The sequence below is a fragment of the Sinohyriopsis cumingii genome, chromosome 18 (assembly GCF_028554795.1).
Source record: "Sinohyriopsis cumingii isolate HCF-2022 chromosome 18, ASM2855479v2, whole genome shotgun sequence".
Lineage (NCBI taxonomy): Eukaryota > Metazoa > Mollusca > Bivalvia > Unionida > Unionidae > Sinohyriopsis > Sinohyriopsis cumingii.
In genome coordinates, this window is record NC_142978.1 from 59,091,840 (window position 1) to 59,110,711 (window position 18,872).

At 34.9% G+C, this 18,872-nt stretch overlaps 1 protein-coding gene across 6 annotated transcripts in view; it reads right to left on the reverse strand.

Annotated features, from left to right (window-relative positions):
* LOC149776743 (uncharacterized) overlaps positions 1-8,912 on the reverse strand; it is a 65,703-nt gene extending 56,791 nt beyond the window's left edge. For all 6 annotated transcript variants that reach the window (XR_016416097.1, XR_016416101.1, XR_016416098.1 and 3 more), the window contains exons 1-2: positions 8,817-8,912; positions 117-267 (exon numbers count right to left, since the gene is read on the reverse strand). Coding sequence is in view for 1 of the 6 variants with exons in the window: in XM_089941278.1 (XP_089797404.1) it covers positions 117-248 (132 nt within the window). In the remaining 5 variants the exon portion in view is untranslated. The remainder of the gene's footprint in view (positions 1-116; positions 268-8,816) is intronic.
* Positions 8,913-18,872: the final 9,960 nt, after the last annotated feature.

The window sequence follows — 18,872 nt, forward strand, 5'->3', positions numbered from 1 at the left end:
TTTCACCTCAACCAGTTTCATTTCTTTCACCAACATACACAGGAAGGAAAGAAAAGGCAAAAAGAAATGCTTGTTAAAAGAAACTGATGTTATGTGAAGAGTCTAATTTCACTTACCCCATGTCCAATGATTTCGTACTGCACTCTTCTGTGTAGATTATTGCTGGAATTGGAAAGTAGAAGAACTCGCAAATTGTCTAAGCGGAAGGAGCTGTGAAGTGCAAAGCTTGATACTCTTGGTAACATCATTCTCCAAAGTTCTTGAAAACTGAAACAAAATCAAAATGTTAGTAGTTTCAAAGACGAAAGAAATAGTCCAATATATAAAAAATTGCAAATTATGTACCATACAGATTAGAGAGTGCTAGCCCTCGGAGTGTTCAGGAGGTTTAATATGGAGAGAAACATGATCACCATATCAATTAGAGAATTTTTAATTCATCCTCTACTGAGATTCAAAGGCGTGTTTTCGGGTAACAGAATCCATCGCTTGGAAAGCATGCACACAACCCATCTTCGTGACCTCGCACAAAACCCATCCTCGTGACCTAGCACAAAACCGATCTTCGTGACCTAGCATAAAACCCATCTTCTTGACCTAGCATAAATCCCATCTTCGTGACCCAGCATAAGACCCATCTTCTTGACTTAGCATAAAACCCATCTTCGTGACCTAGCATAAAACCAGTCTTGGTTACCTAGCACAAAACCTATCTTCTTGACCTAGCATAAATCCCATCTTCGTGACCCAGCATAAGACCCATCTTCTTGACTTAGCATAAATCCCATCTGCGTGGCCTAGCATAAAACCAGTTTTCGTTACCTAGCACAAAACCCATCTTCGTGACCCAGCATAAAACCCATCTTCTTGACTTAGCATAAAACCCATCTTCGTGACCTAGCATAAAACCAGTCTTGGTTACCTAGCACAAAACCTATCTTCGTGACCCAGCATAAAACCCATCTTCGTGACCTAGCATAAATCCCATCTGCGTGGCCTAGCATAAAACCAGTTTTCGTTACCTAGCACAAAACCCATCTTCGTTACCTAGCATAAAACCAATATTCGTGACCTAGCATAAAACCAGTCTTGGTTACCTAGCACAAAACCTATCTTCGTGACCTAGTACACACTCCAGAAAAGGATAGAACATATCCGTGGATATAGCCATTCGCGCGCAGCAGACACACTCGCATGGCGATTACATACATACATACATACATACATACATACATACATACATATAAAATCTACGTTATGCACTCTGTGATGCTGAGCAATAATTCCTCACTTATAACAAGCAGATACCAGTGTATACAATCAAAGGCTATGATATGTAATGTAATTATGGGTCAGACTTTGAACATTTCCTGGTCAAATGCAGGCAGACAGTGTACCAAAGTACTAGCATGGCATAAAACATGACATAATTTCTATATGTTAAAACAATGCATCATACAGACCGTATTATCGCAACCTGTGAAGATGATAAAGGTCATTTTCCTACATATGGGTGTGATGGCATTACCACCAGTCACAACACTTGGCGAGATGGTGGACAGGTCGCTGAAGATAGCCATTGAATCATGTCAACATAAAGACATTTCAGTTTGGCAAAATGCGACAGACATAACACGATTTCATTGTAGAACAATAGTAAAGAAGTAAAACTTAAACGTATAAATACTGTTCCAGAAAATATATTTTCCATTTTTGATCGACCAGAGCTGTCAGAATTTTAAAAAATTGGTTTTGCTCCCAAACTCTTAGCATATTCATGTAATCGGACCGACTAAATGCATCCATTTTGCTATGGCCAAAAGCGAAATAAAAACTTCAGTATTTCGTTTCTTCTATTTTGTTAAGTTAATCCTTATGAAATTTATACAAACGTCACATATTTAGTTGGACCATAAGATGACAGGGTCAAACAAGCTGTACTATAATAATAATAATAATAATAATAATAATAATGATACCACTAACAATTCACAACACTCCAGCGACGAGACAAGGAACCTGATATATCAAATCTCCAAAGTAATTTCTTTGAGTCTGAACCCTATTTCCTTCGGTATCACTTAAATTTATGCTGTGACATCTAGGAGTTAATTTAGAAGAAAACTCATTTCTCAAGAGCAGATATCACTATTAAGACAGTGTCTCATCCATGTCGGATCAATGATACCGGACTCTGCTTCTTGTCTATTGCAAAAACACATTCCGAAAGATCTACAACGACAGTCACATTCGTTATCCCAGCTTATGATGAACATAACTCTCGCATTGCTAGATCATGCAAATTAGCCTTATATAGATTCCTGCTCACTACGGTTATTACACGAACAGTTTCCGTCCAGAAACCATCCGCGACAGAAAGCAGTACCCCAGCACCTGGTAAAGCAAGAATCTGTCGATGAGTGAACTGACCACCACCTACGCAGGAGGATGAATTTGGTAGCTGTAATAACCATAAATTTTCTGTGTGCAGTATTTGTTGAATCCCAATTCATTACGTGTTGTCAATTTTGCACGTGATGGAACGAACCTATGGATTATAAACGTAGACGCTAATTGGCATCCAGAAAAATGCTTGCATGGAATATGACGGATGCACAGTTAGCACAGCTGCGTATTTTATCACACTTACACAATATACATACCAAAGTATATATAAATATTACCAGTTGGCTACTCTACCATGAGAATGGCAATTTCAGGTATAAAGAAAAGCACTCGAGCCTAGTCTAGGAAAAACATCTAAACACTTCATTCTAAAGTATTTCACTTAATTCATTATATTATTCCTTTGTGCCATTTTTATTTCTAAAAAATGTTCTTGGACAAAAGTTATTTTTATTTTGGTTGTTTGATTTGAAATCGTGGGTAATGTGTGGTTCTATTTCTTTATTCTAAACGTTTGTATCTTTTTTCCCATATTACATTTGCTGAATTGACCTCATTCAGTCTTTATATTCAGTTTCAAATCATGTTAAATCAAAACAGTTATTAAGCTTTTCGGAGGGAGTGGAGTGTAAATGGAAATACATCCAAGGAAGTGTTGATTATATCTTAATAATGAATCTTAGTTTTGATGTAATATGTTTAATTTATACGTGAGATATTTTCTACGCAAATAAATATTTTTTAACAGAAGGTTTCAGGTCTCAATCCCATGCCGTTCATTTGGTTTAGAACAGCGGAGAGTACCTTAATTTAGTGTATCACTTAATGATTTGGTCTTAGCATTTATCAACTCTTTAAGATATGTGGTGTGTCCTTTGACAAATAACTGGTCGATAGGTAGACAACAATATAATGGTCTACGTTTACAAATATCGACTACTTATCTCAACAAGATTAAAGAATAAAGACTGTATAAAATAAAAAGTCTAATAGTCAGAGTGTCAAAGTCTAAGACAGCAAATTCAGAAACGAAATGGCATGCACATTCATTATATGCTTATCACGGTATTTTATTTTACTGTCCTGAAGAAAGAGTTAATACAGATGTTTACAATGGTGAACTTAAACTCATAATTTTAAATGGATCGATCGATTCTTGAGTTTACCGATGTGTCAAAATATCGTTATCTGATTGCCTCATCTTTTATGTGTAATGAGTAATTGAATTAAATGAAGAAAGTTTGTAACCATATACTGACAATGTCATACAAATAACAGAAAATATATAACACTGGCTCATAATATTTCACTTCGATATTGAAAAGATTTCGAAAGTAACTAGAGCGATACATATCGATAATACGCCCTCACGGGACGGTTTTATGTACCCATGGATTATAACTGAACTTATGAATAATGTAATGTTTGCTATTCATTGACGGTCGATTCAATTTAAAAAATATGAAAGCACAGGACAAAGCTAAAATTCTTATGATTCAACTCATCTTGGCCATATGTATTTATTTATTTTTTTAAATTTGATGTTCAAATTTTTTAAAATTTGTTAAAATATTTTTAATATTTTTTTTTAATAAATACATCTAACACAACTAGTTGTCGATACGAGAAAACAGTTCATAAAGGAATTAGCGTAATGGCAGTATCCAGATGCTATTCACGGTTGAACGTTAACGTATTTACAACCCTATGAGCTCGATGAACTGTAAAATCTTTATTTTCTTCACAGTGTAATTCATCAAATGAAAAAGCCAGGAGAACATGTTTAATACACGCTGTTCAACCGGCGACTGAATCGGGAGTTTTACATTAAGTTTACATTAAGGATTATAATACACGCTGTTCAACCGGCGACTGAATCGGGAGTTTTACATTAAGTTTACATTAAGGATTATAATATACGTTGTTCAACAGGCGGCTGAATCGGGAGTTTTACATTAAGTTTACATTAAGGATTATAATACACGTTGTTCAACCGGCGACTGTTCAACCGGCGGCTGAATCGGGAGTTTTACATTAAGTTTACATTAAGAATTATAATACATGTTGTTCAACCGGCGGCTGAATCGGGAGTTTTACATTAAGTTTACATTAAGGATTATAATACACGTTGTTCAACCGGCGACTGTTCAACCGGCGACTGAATCGGGAGTTTTACATTAAGTTTACATTAAGGATTACATGTGCGGCGAAAACAAATAAGTGAAAATAAATTCTGATTCAAGATTATAGTTGTGCACAATTTACCCATATATGGACGTCTTGCGAAGAAAGATCGCTTATGATATTACGGCATTTATTTTCAGCCAATCCCCTACCTTCATTTTCTTATGTAAGGTTTCTCCCACCGCACCAAAACTAAGGGAGATAAACAGTTTCACTAAATAATTAGTGATATGGGACCTAAAATCAGACTTTACTTTCATAGTATTTTTTTTTTCATGGCCAGAGGCATTTTGTTCAATACATCGTTGAAAGTCATAGTTGTCTCCTCAACGTTGAAAGTCATAGTTGTCTCCCCATCTGCTTTTTAATATATCGGGTTTTGTTTGAATCTGAGAAAGCACTGTAATGATAAACTGAAAATTCCACGAGAGAATACAATTTAATCCCTCAAAATGCTTGAAATATACAAATGTATTTACGTTCATATAGGGATACATAATGTATGTATATCGTTAAATTGAAAGCTTTACGACTTTAACACTGGGATGTTAATTGTAATCGTTTTGTAGGCTCCTAGTCTATAGGAAATCTTCAAAGTTTTATGCTTTGCAAGAAATTACTCCAATTTATCCAATATGAATGCATCAAATCGGTAACAGTTGACTCTCTTCCTACAGAAGAATAAATCTTGTGAATGTATTTGATAGCTGTTGGTGTACTGGGGTTGGCATAGAAATGGAGGTAAGTCTTGGAACCCAATTATACTACTTCACTGACAACCTTCTTCGATCAAAGAAGCTACTCTCAAGTTTCAAACTGAATCTGGTATGAAAGGAAGAAGTCTTTTAGACCAATTGCACGATTGTACCTGAGATCCACGTCCAATAAAAGCTGGGTGAAATGTGAGAGAATTGATGCAGATCAGGGAACAGTAAGTTATAGACAGTAATCAACTAACCTCATTTAGTGCTCTGTTTTCTATTTCGGTTTCAACAAAAACGGACAAAATGCATCATTTTGGGGTCGGAATTTACTGCTAATGCTGTACTAGTTATCTCCTAATCTTATAACCGGGCTGAATAAATTATCCCCTTCACAGATGGTCATTAAGTTATCCTAGTATACTGGTTTTCATTGTCAAACCTGTCTAAACATTATGCTGTAATTAAACTTGTCTAAAACTTAAGTAACAGAAAACGTATTCTTAAACTTTACAAACAAATGCACAAGAATAGACTGATGAAACAGGAGAAAACGTTTGGGCATATTTTATCTAGGTCGTTTTATGCAGGGTACTTTTGATGCGTGTGTATGCGTGATTTGGATTTTTAACGTAGCTTTAAAAGAATTTTAAGTCATATAGCTATGTTGTCTGCAGTGTGGCAGTTTAGGTATAATGATGTCTAGCACTGGGGTACCATGCCTCAGACATATATCGTCATTTCTCATCTGGTCACATTATCCTGACACCTGGCCGACCGGTCCTAACACTAACATGTTAATGATGAGAGTCAAGCGAGGCAGTTGTTCGTACCATTTTTGTAAGTCTTTAGTATGACTTTGTCAGAGTTGAAACCCGCGACCTACCCCATCCGAGGCGGACGCTCTAACCACTAGCTACCGGAGCTGTACATTTGTTGTAATATGACACAGATAACTAAATCCATCCATAATTTTATAAAGATGTCTCATTAGCCATTATCAAATCAAAAACTGCCATCTCACTCTATCGAGTAGGCTTGGATGCATTCAGACAGGTTTATCTGTTAAGGCATTTATACCAAGGCAAACGTAATTCTTACTACTTCTCATTCTCTTCAGAACTAAATAATTATCACTAATAACATTTTCAAATTTATTTTTAAAATTATCCAAGAATAATTTCGACAAACTCTGTCATAATGGATTTTGACAACTTAAAGGCAAAATCATTGTCTCATCTATGAGAAACGTTGATCTAATCCAGTATAATCGGAATGTTTTAATAGCAGATTTCAATCAGTGTCGGAATACCCATTAAACCACTATGCACGTGCTAAAGGGCACCAGCCCAACAGGGGCACCAGAACAAATTCAAATTAATTGATGATGAAATGGAATGAATTATGTATGATCATTTAGATCCTGCACGTAGGAATATTTGATTTGGAATGATGGCAACACTGGTATTTTCGCACCTTTATAGCACTTAGCATTGTCTTTTGAGTATCACATTTTGTAATGGGGGAGGGGGGCACCGTACTATTTTCAGTGCTTAGGGCCCTGGAAAGCTTTAATCCGGAATGATATCTATAGACAGCCTTGTTAGTGTTTTGTAAAATGTCTACATTTTTGGGTAAAACATGCAAACACTTACATTACATGCATAATATGCTTAAGAGTAAGTGTTTAAAACGATGCTAATATATGTTGCGAGGTTAGCTTAAGAGAGGAAAATTGAAACACCTTGTTAGCATACTCTAAAATTCAAATCGGTAATATCTCGTTTACATCAAGGACTACGTGTTCGAAAACAGCCATAATAAATTTGGTTTTAGATTTAAATCTACTGCTGCGTACAATGTACCGATAAATAGGCTTCTTGCACACACGAAAAATACAGTAACGATTTTCAGTTCATCGGAAACCTTTTTATTTTTGTGTGTTAAATAGTCTATTTAATAGTCCACTACGGATAGGCTGGTTCCATCGCTCACAAAATAATCAATTGTACATGACCATTTAAGTAATTTACCTTAAATTTATTTTATACTTCGGGGCCAGATTAAAATATATACAGGTAGACATACTTTAGCGTAATAACGATATACTAAACAGAACACAACAGAACAGAAAAACCGTATTGAAGGAAAACTTATAATCGGGCCATACAGATACGGCATATGAGTAATGTACAAAGTTTATTATATAAAACGTCATTGTGATGTAGATTGAATACGGAAAAATAAATCAGAAAGAAAAATTGAGAATATGGATTATTTAAATAATAGAGTATCTAAACATTACATGTTCAAAGGAAGCTAAAGAAAAGTGAAACTTCATCTTTACAATGCTCGAAGTAATTTCTGTTCAAACTAACATCAATAATTTAAATGATAATTTTTATAATATATTTCAGTTTATATATAAATCGAGTCGTGATCGGTTCAAACATGAAGCATGTCGAGACCTTTATATATTTTTAATTGAAATATGAAGCAAATCGAGGTCTATATACAGTTTCTAATTGAAGTGTGAAGCGAATCGAGGTCTATATACAGCTTTTAATTGAAATGTGAAGCAAATCGAGGTCTATATACAGTTTCCAATTGAAATGTGAAGCAAATCGAGGTCTATATACAGTTTTTAATTGAAATGTGAAGCAAATCGAGGTCTATATACAGTTTCTAATTGAAGTGTGAAGCGAATCGAGGTCTGTATACAGTTTCTAACTGAAAATGTGAAAGATATCGAAGTCTATGTACAGTTTTAAATTCGAATATAATTTGGCAAACAAATTTACTTAAGTTTTTCACTCTTAGCTTATTGGCAGTTGTCATTAAATTTTGATATTGCAAAACTATTCGTATGTATGTAATATAATTTCGTAATTCAGTCTAGCCGTTCTAATCAGTTAACACTCAAAGAGATAATGGAATTTGCCACCAAAACATTATTCCTACATTTTGTACATTATGCAGTTTAATATATAAGTTTATCCCAGGGACAAGTTTTAGTGTATAATGTGTGGTTTCATGTCCTGAATTGCATAACCGGTAAATTGACCTTTTAGGAGATTTGATTGAAGTATTCTTCCAACTGAATGCCTGTTTTACCAACAAGAAAAAAAATTAAATTTCCTTAAAACGATTTTTCTTCATAAAATAGATGCCTAATTTTCTATGAGGAAGATTTTAATCTTGTTCATTGTGGCACGACAATGGTCATTTCTGTTATGCAACCATAAATCATATGACTGTGTTACCTTTACATATTACATCATTATTTCCCTTGTTTCCTTTTAACTTTCATGTATATGAGATTCAAGACTGTATTCACTCCAACGAACCAATAACATGCTGCATAAGGAGTACAGAAAGCGGCGTCGGGGATAGAAAGTTATATACATAACTGGATCAAAACATATTGAAGATTGTACATTCATCTATACTTTGGATAATTTTGTATGAAGAAATAAACATTAAGGTCTTAATATAAATTGCTGCAGTATCAAGGGAAAGACTTACCACGTTGATGAAAACACAAGCAGAATGGATGCCTCTACTTGACTGCACTGAATGCACTCACTGTACTGATCTCAGGGTGCAGTTAAAAGAGTCTTCTGATAAGAATGAAAACATGCATTATATATTACAATAGATCCCGTTTTAATAATGATGCAATAGTCCTTGTCGTTAATACAGTAATGGTCACGTAATGTTTTATAGAAAGGGATCGCCTCCATTCATATTTGTCACGTATCGTTATTATATCATACTGGTGTAATGTTTAACATACTTGATATGTAATACTGAATTTCATGTTTTAAATTGACAAATTAAAATCATTTGGGGATTTTAAAATAAAGAAGAAAATTTAAAAGTTCAACACTCTCCCCAATCCTCCGAATCTCTCTCTCTCTCTCTCTCTCTCTCTCACTCTGTCTCTCTGTCTCTCACGTTTACTGTGCACACCAGCTTCATCCGAGAACTCATTGTCAAACATTCTGTACAAGATACTGCTATCCACCTCAACTAACTCATATTTCTAGATCTACAAACCGTGAAGTGCACATAAACTGTTTGTCGATCCTTAGGAACCGTCCATAAATGACGTCACGCACCTGGGGGGAGGGGGGTCACACATTTGTGACGATGTGTGACGAGAGGGAGGATGGTGTTTAAAAAATGTGACGTCACATCAAAATGCGCAACTTTAAATAAAAGTACCTTTTAATTTTTTTATTGCTTACAATTTATTTAATGACGTTTTAACTTGCTTCACGCGTGTCGTGCATGTGCTCAAATTAAAATGGACTCGTCTTCGAATTACCAACACCCCTACTAGCCCCAATAGTTGTTTTTTTCAGATAGAATTCTTCCGTTTCCAGTCCGCTGATGTCGACAAAGCGAGGTTGAAATGATCTTTTTTATAGCCAAACTTACTTAGTGATAAGCGAACTTTCTACAATATTTCGTCCAGCGAATATTTTGAGTTTTGAAAGTGATTTTAATTGATTCAACGTCCTTTTGTGAGTACATCCGATTAACTTGATATTGATTCTTAATTTAAACTATGAATTACTCAACGGCATGTTCCAGTAGACACGTGTGTCAAGCTAGCAGAAAAAAAAAAAAATCCACAAAACTAAACTGTTAACGCGGTTGGTGAAAATAGGTTTGTTTTCTAGGGGAGTAAATGACATTTGTAGTAATGTATAATACACATTTTCTCGAAATGCATACTTTACAGATTTCTTGAGATAACTTCGAGTAACCACAGTGGGAAAAGCGTACATATTAACCAAATGACTCCTTATGGTACTCTCCGATTAACCACAGTGGGAAAAGCGTACTTATTAACCAAATATCACTCTTTATGGTACTCTCCCATTAACCACAGTGGAAAAAGCGTACATATTAACCAAATATCACTCCTTATGGTAATTTCCGATTAACCACAGTGGGAAAAGCGTACATAACCAAATATCACTCCTTATGGTACTCTCCCATTAACCACAGTGGGAAAAGCGTACATATTAACCAAATGACTCCTTCTGGTACTCTCCGATTAACCACATTGGGAAAAGCGTACATATTAACCAAATATCACTCCTTACGGTACTCTTCCATTAAACACAGTGGGGAAAAGCGTACATATGAACCAAATATCACTCCTTATGGTACTCTCCCATTAACCACAGTGGGAAAAGCGTGCATATTAACCAAATATCACTCATTATGGTACTCTCCCATTAACCACAGTGGGAAAAGCGTACATATTAACCAAATATCACTCATTATGGTACTCTCCCATTAACCACGGTGGGAAAAGCGTACATATTAACCAAATATAACTCCTTATGGTACTCTCCTATTAACCACAGTGGAAAAGCGTACAAATTAACCACATATCACTCCTAACCACAGCGGGAAAAGCGTAATATTAACCAAATGTGACTGCATTTCTTAACATTACAAATATAGGTTGGCATTTGTTAATAATTTAAACGGTATAGCAATAAACCATTCTGGATATTTTAAAAGTGGACTATTACTTCATATTTTAAGTTATAAAAGTGGTTCCAGGTTGTGTGTGCGATACCGAATTTTAGGTGTGTGATACGGAATCACAGATCTGAATATCTCAAGAGCACGCCAGATCAGCCATGTAGTACGAAATGGATATATAATAATATTATATTTGCAATATTCACCATTTATGCATTACAAGATACAACCATTTCGTAAAGTGTATGTTAATTTGTTGAGTTATTTTGTCCTGAAAAATGAAAACATATTGTTAATATTTTTTTAAGTCCTAACAAGACTACTATGGAATTTCCGTACATTACTTTCCGATTGAAACTCCGACGTACCGGTACAGTGAAAAATTACCGAGGTACGTACCACCGGGATTTTTTTTACCGCGGTACACCGGTGTACCGGTAATACCGCGCCCTTCTGGTAGCTGACATGCAATCATAATTAATTTACATATATATATGAACAAAGAGAGACTTACCAGTTGATGAAAGCGCAAGCAGAATGGAGATTGCACTTATTAGACTCACTGTACTGCTCGCAGGGTGCACTTATAACGGTCTTCTGATGAGAATCAAAACATGCATAAATTATTAAGATACGTCTTGCAATAGATCCGGTTGTAATAATGATGTATTAGCACTTGTCATTAATTCAGTATGTGCCACGTACCGTCTGACTAAAGATACCACTGCAAAAAGTAAGAACTGAGCTATGCTGTATGGAAGATATAACAAAATTTGTCACGCGTACTCAATATCATACTTTTAATATTTAACATACTGGATATGTAATACTGAATTTCTTAAGTACGTTATTGTGATGCTGAAGTGTGTGTGTGTGTGATTTGGAATTTTAAAGTAGCTTTAACAATATTTCAGTCATATCGCTACGATGTCTGCAGTGTGACAGTTTAAAGTGATGTCTAGCACTGGGGCATCATGCCGCAGAAAGGTAGCATGATGTCCCACCCAGTCAACTTATCCTGACACCAGGCCGACCAATACTAACACTAACCCGTTAATGCTGAGCGCCAAGCCAGGCAGCTGCTAGTACCACTTTTATAAGTTTTTGCTATGATTCGGCCGGGGATCGAACCCATGACCTCCCGCATCCGAGGCGGACGCTCTAACCACTAGGCCACCGGAGAGGTACGATGCTGAAGTGTCTTCTGATTCCATGTGAGTGATTTCATGTGCAATTTTTGCAGTTGACAGATTTCATTTGATAACACGCTGATAGATATAGAGATACTGGTAATATGGTGGGCAAGGCGTGTCTCGTCAACAATGCAATGAACATGGATACCGTATATTCCATATTCGAATCATGGTAGGCAAGGCATCTCTTCAACAATGTCATGAAGATAAATGCTGTATATTGCATATTCTAATCATGGTAGCCAAGACGTGTCTCTTCAACAACGTAATTAACATGAATACTGTATACTGCATATTTTAATCATGGTGGGTAAGTGTGTCTTTTCAACAACGAAATGAACATGAATACTGTAAATTGCATATTCTAATCATGTTGGGCAAGGCGTGTCTCGTCAACAACGTAATGAACATGAACACTGTAAATTGCATATTTTAATCAGGGTGGGCAAGGCGTGTCTCGACAACAACGTAATGAACATGAATACTGTAAATTGCATATTCTAATCATGGTGGGTAAGGCGTGTCTCGTCAAGAACAAAAGGAACATGATTGCGGTGCATTGCATATTCTAATCATGGTGGGGAATCCGTGTCTCGTCAACAACGTAACGAACATGAATGCTGTATATTGCATATTCTAATCATGGTGGGAAAGGCGTGTGTCTTCAATACCGCAATGAACATGAATACTATATATATTGCATATACTAATCATGTTGGTCAGGGAGCGTCTCTTCAACAACGTAATGAACATGAATACTGTATATTGCATATTCTAATCATGTTGGGCAAGCCGTGTCTCGTCAACAACGTAATGAACATGAATAATGTTTATTGCACATTCTAATCATGGCGGGCAAGGCGTGTCTCCTCAACGACGCAGTGAACATGAATGTGGTGTATTGCATATTCTAATCATGTTGGGCAAGGCGTGTCTCCTCAACAACGCAGTGAACATGAATACTGTAAATTGCATATTTTAATCAGGGTGGGCAAGGCGTGTCTCGTCAACAACTTAATGAACATGAATACTGTTATTGCATATTCCAGTCAGGGTGGGCAAGGCGTTTCTGGTCAACAACTTAGAAGCTGATGAATAATAAAACGCTATAAATAACTCTCTTACAAGTTTTCTTTTATCAATGAATAAGTGCTCTGCAGGTTAAGAAAGGAATTTTCAACCTCACTAATCCAAATTAGGTCCAGCATAATCTCCGGTTTTCTTATTCAAGTATTATTCTTTGTTTCTTTGATCTTGTTTTTGGGGTGGGTGGGTGGGTGTTTGCTTTGTATTGTTGAAACACCCATGTTTTAAATTGACAATCTAATTACAATCATCTGTGGATTTTAAAATAAAGAAGAAAATTTAAAAGTTCAACACTCTCCCCCAATCCTCTGTATAAGAAATCTTCCTGTTAAAATGCATCTCTCTCTCTCTCCCTCCCTCCCTCTCTCTCTCTCATGTTTGCATACTGTAACATTTCGCATTTCGCTATGTCAATGTATGAAATCAGCTAGATATATTAGGAAGGTAGTCACAAGCTGAAATAAATGGCCACTATATCAGCAATACTGATCAATTTATTCCACCCAGCAACGCACTATTTCTGTTTCAAAAACGTGCGATTTTATTGATTTAATCTTATACTAGCCGTACGAAATAGCCGTCTAACTTTACTTACCTATACATACTTCAAATCGTCCGTTTCAAAACAAACACTACTGATTACGTGAATAATGGGATAGATTGTATAAAGAAGCATTTGGAAAACAGTTAAGACACATGGATGCTTACTATGTTTGTGATATTCAATGATCACTTCGAAAGCTTCATATAATTCTCATTCTGTGTTCACAACTTAAAAAGTAATAAAGTAAAAGTAAAATTCTCTTGTTAAAAACCTCCAATAATTATGCAGAATTTGGACCATATTAATTCTTTAATTTTCCCCCCATCCCCACCCCCCCACCCCCCACCCACCGTATCACAATAACTTGCTAAAATATAAAAACTAGCCAAAATAAAAATATCTTACTTCCTCAAGGATTCCATGGAGTTATAGTAACCACCTTAACCCCTGTTATATGTATTTGCCATACACGCAACTTAAAATAGAAGGATTCAATTTTTTTTTATTAATTCTCTTACGCGATACTGGAAGTTAATCTGGGGCTAAGGATGGAATTGTACCACATTGTTACTCATGTATTTGTACTGTTATGGTGCTACACATTTGTCATCAAATGAAGTGTCAAACTGCAGAGAGGATTTTAGAGACGGAATGATGCAATGTACAATGTTGACATGTGTACTGTTAAAATAATACGCAGATTGAATCAATCATATGCAAATTTACGATATGAAATTGCAATATTCCGATATCACACCTATCAAATTAGAAATGCAATAAAGTAAAGATGCCGAGGAGTTCAATTAGTGCGGTGATGCTCCTTCATTATGTTATCGATTGTCCAGTAGTAATGATCATGTTTGTTTTTGCATTTTTTAAAAATCGTTTTTTAAAAACAATTAAGAATGGAACTGAGTTGAACGCATTCACTTTAGATGACAAGTGCATCACACTGGTTTACTGATATCTGAGTTGAAGGCCTAGCATTATTTGCAAACTTACAATGTTCTGGAAGCGAAATTGTGATCTACATCCTGGTAATTGTATTGTGTCTTAGATTTTTTAAGGTTGTGGTGAACAAAATTATCCTGTCCCGTTTTAAGTTCAGTTTGTGGCATTATTTACTGTTGTATTTTCAGATATAATTTGTAATGAATCATTTACATCAATTATTGATTGAAATTACAATGAACTGGTTGACGTTTTGAACTAAAAAAATATTTTGGGTTTATTGTGAATTCGTTCAAAGACATTTTGTATTATTTCATTGTGATGCAAACCTGTTCAAGACAATTAGGTACATCACGTAATTAAATATTAGAATTGATTCGGAAAGTTCTATACTTTTGGACTTGTGATAGAACATTTGGGATTATTTGGGATTTTATTCACAATACTGTGAGTGCCTCAAAACGTTTCACTTTCTAACTTAGAGAAATAAATTATTCGTTAATTTTAATAAACGTGTTGGTTTCACTTATTTATGTTACTAAGTTAAAACCATGGAGCCACATCACTAGGAATAGAAAACAAATCGTGAAAAACAGATTATTGAAGGCCTAAATTGATCGAGTTTTAATGTACTATGCTCACACACAAGAAAAACTCCATTATTACCACCAGCTTGGATTGAGATCAGCAAGATGATCGTCGCTACTTTCAACAAACAGTTGTGTTGACCACTGAGTCGATTTTGTATCTTGTCCATAATTTAGTAGGGTTTGAAACATTGCTCTTTAGGAATTGATGTTGAATATAATAGTTGATTCTTATGGCAGGAAGGAATCAGTGTAAGGAAATGAATAACTGTTCCGACATGTGATCCACTTAAATTAAAACTGTCTGATAAATTGTAAGCACTTATATGAAATTCAGTATTACTATCTCTACAAATTTCACAACGATTACGATCTCATTGATAATAAATTCAGCAATGACTGTTTGCATGAGAGACAAAACAAAATGAACCAATTAAACAGACATTCTCTGGTGAAAATTATCTAAGTTGTTAAAAATCGAATATATCTTTTTCAGTTTTGATTACCATTCATTATTCTTTTTAACGTATCTTTATTTCCGCCTCTGTGCTTTCCTATGTCACTTTTTTCTACTTTTGTACAGCGTTTCTTATACGATTTATTTGAAGTACTTTCTCTTCTTTATCCTTTTTTCTTTTGATACATTTGAAATACCGCATTTATAACATTCTCATCGCGTTTTAATTCACGTTTTGCTGGTTTTCTAACATGTTCCGCGAGGGCTACCAGTTTCAAAGGTACTTGATGGTTTGATGATGTTGATTCACTTGAAAGATCGACATATTTGTCAAGGGGAGGGGTGCCTTAAAATTCCGAGGATAATTTGATCTACCGGTGACCTGTTTGATTCATGATATTTATCTTCGTCGTCAATTCTGTGACAAAGTGACCCACATTTGCAGATATGAAAGAATCATTTAGAGGATACATAATCTAAATTGATCTCTATCTATATCGTATGCAGTCTCCATTCTATACACCATCTTCTGATTGCACATGTAATTCAATTTCCGAAAATGCGTTTTTTTCTTTTGACTGGTACCTACATGGATAAACCAATACTACAACTCCATCCATCTTTCTGTAGTCTATTCAGTCAAGGCTTCTCCTTTACATCGACAATGCTCTCTTTTCAAATCTTAGTACACACATTATTACGACTTAGTGGACTTTAAACTTATAGAAAAGAGCGAAAACAATCACGTTTTGTAACATTCAACACATTTTTTTAAACCTATAATACAAAGTGAAAATTTAAAAATAACTTACAGCATTGCGAATTAAATCCCAAATAGTCCAAAACGTTCTATAGCCAGTCCTAATGAAAAAAGCTGTAATTGAATTAAAGTGGAATTATAAAAAGATCCAAATCATGAATGTGTTGATCTGTCTGTAGTCTTCAATGTGGTAATGTGCTATTGTCCTCAAGTATAATAATGAGCCAAAACTGTTTTGATAAATCACGATAGTATAATGCAGACGTGTTCTTGTCTGGAATCACTATAATTCCAAATTGATTTTTCTGTCAAAGAATAGTACTGAGCACTTTGAAATCATATAGAATAGTAATTTGAATAAATGATTCATCGCAAATCAAAACCTAAACACAGCAATAAAAATGATTGCTGCTTCAGATTTTATCGCAGGAATAAATTATTTTTCAAGCAAACAAGATTATATAAAAAGCTAAAACATAAAATAAGAGCCAGGATGTAGGACAAAATTCATATTTGGACAATCTAAGTTAAAAATAGATAAGATCTGTTACTAAAATTATAATCAGGATTGTGATGAACATCAGATAGGATACGTATGCTTATGGTCATTACTAATGTATTTGACTCAGACCTAAAAAAATATGTTTACCTTTATTGACAGTGATCTTAATATTTAACCCACATTCCTAGGGACATATTAACTATGTATTAACTTTTACAGACGGACGGGCTCTATTTAGGTACATAATGAAACTCGATTTTTGGACAAGGTCAGGGGAAAAAAGATAACAACAATACAAATAAAATATATATAAGAATGTACAGGAAGTGTGTGTGTGTGTGTGATTTGGTTTTTTAACTTAGCTATAACAATTTTTCAGTCATATCACTACGATGTCTGCAGTGTAACAGTTTTTAGTGATGTCTAGCGCTGGGGCTTCATGCTGCAGACACGAGGCAGACACCCAGTCACATTCTTCTGACACCAGGCCAACCAGTCCTAACACTAACCTCTTAATGCTGAGCGCCAAGCGAGGCAACTGTTAATACCATTTTTGCAAGTCTTTGGTATGACTCGGCCGAGGATCAAACCCACGACCTCCAGCATCAGAGGCAGACGCTGTAACCACTAGGCCATCGGAGCGGTATATATACAGGAAATCATTGGTATGGTTATCTCTTTTTGATAAAGTATTAAATTCCATGCATCCCAATTTTTAAGAACCCATCAACTACAAGGGCTGGTTTATACAGAATGCCACCATTTTCCTTTGCTTTGCGTTCCATTGACATTGCTACGCATATTTGATTTAATTTAATTGCATTTTTATTTTTAATTTCATTCCATGTCAAAGTAATGTAATTTCGTTTACTAGGAATTTGATAATTTCCAGAAAATTCATTTTTTTTCTTCTTTTAGTTTTGACTTAGTTTCAGACCTTGATTCATAAATCACTGAGACAAGTAAACAACTTTCTATTTTTATTTTATTATCGGAGTAAAATTTTTGGTTTATATCAAGATCATACTGTGAGTACGTGATTTTAGATGTAAACAGCCTCTATTTCGCAATTCTGAGTTTTCCGAAATTGCGTAATAGTTAGATTTAATAGTAATGTTTAGAGAGATATTTCTCAGTTTTGGGCTTTTATCTTGGAAACTGAAAAGTGTTTCGTTGTGACCAGTTTGGAGGTACATTTTAATTTTTACTCAAATTCTTTTACCTGGAAATATTTGAGTGCTCATACAAATTTCTTGGACAAAGACATTTCTTTAAATTTATTTGGAATTAAAACACCGGAATAATATTTTCTGTGGTTCACAAAGAACTGTAAGCACATCAGCGCTATACTGACTACAGTATACGTCGTCACCTTCCATTTTGGATTTTTTGTTGGGACTCGAACTTGAATTCATTAGAAGATTTCATTAATTGGACTTCTAAAATTTAATTCGTGGATTATTCTTGTGTTATTTTTGGATTTGATTCCTAAAACAGTAAATTCTTACATTTTTCATTATTACGATGTTTCCACAGGGAAATAAATTATTTGTTGAGTTGTTCACAGGTTGTTGTTCTTTTTCACTCTTTCTTTTGTTACTGTTTATTAGAGCCTAAAACGTAACATAAGAAATTGGCTCGCTCGTCCTCAAGATATTTGAACTTTGGCTAAAATATTCAGAAAACGTTTTTTTTTTTCAAATTCAAATTCCCCATGTTTTTGAAATCTTTTAAAACTTCCAAGTAGTCTTTTACAATTTTGAAATCTTTTGTGAAATCGGCAAGCTTTTTCTACAATATCATCAAAAGTAGACAATTGTTTGAATTCTACACAGGAGTGGTTGGAAATTTTGAAAATGTAGGTGCACCTAAAAGAGTTGGAATTAGAGATAAGACAGGTTCAGTGTCAGATAGAAAAGATACAAATGGAAAGAGAGATGGAAGTAAGACGCAATAAGTTTCAGAAAGAGAGAGCTGAAAGACAAATGCAGTT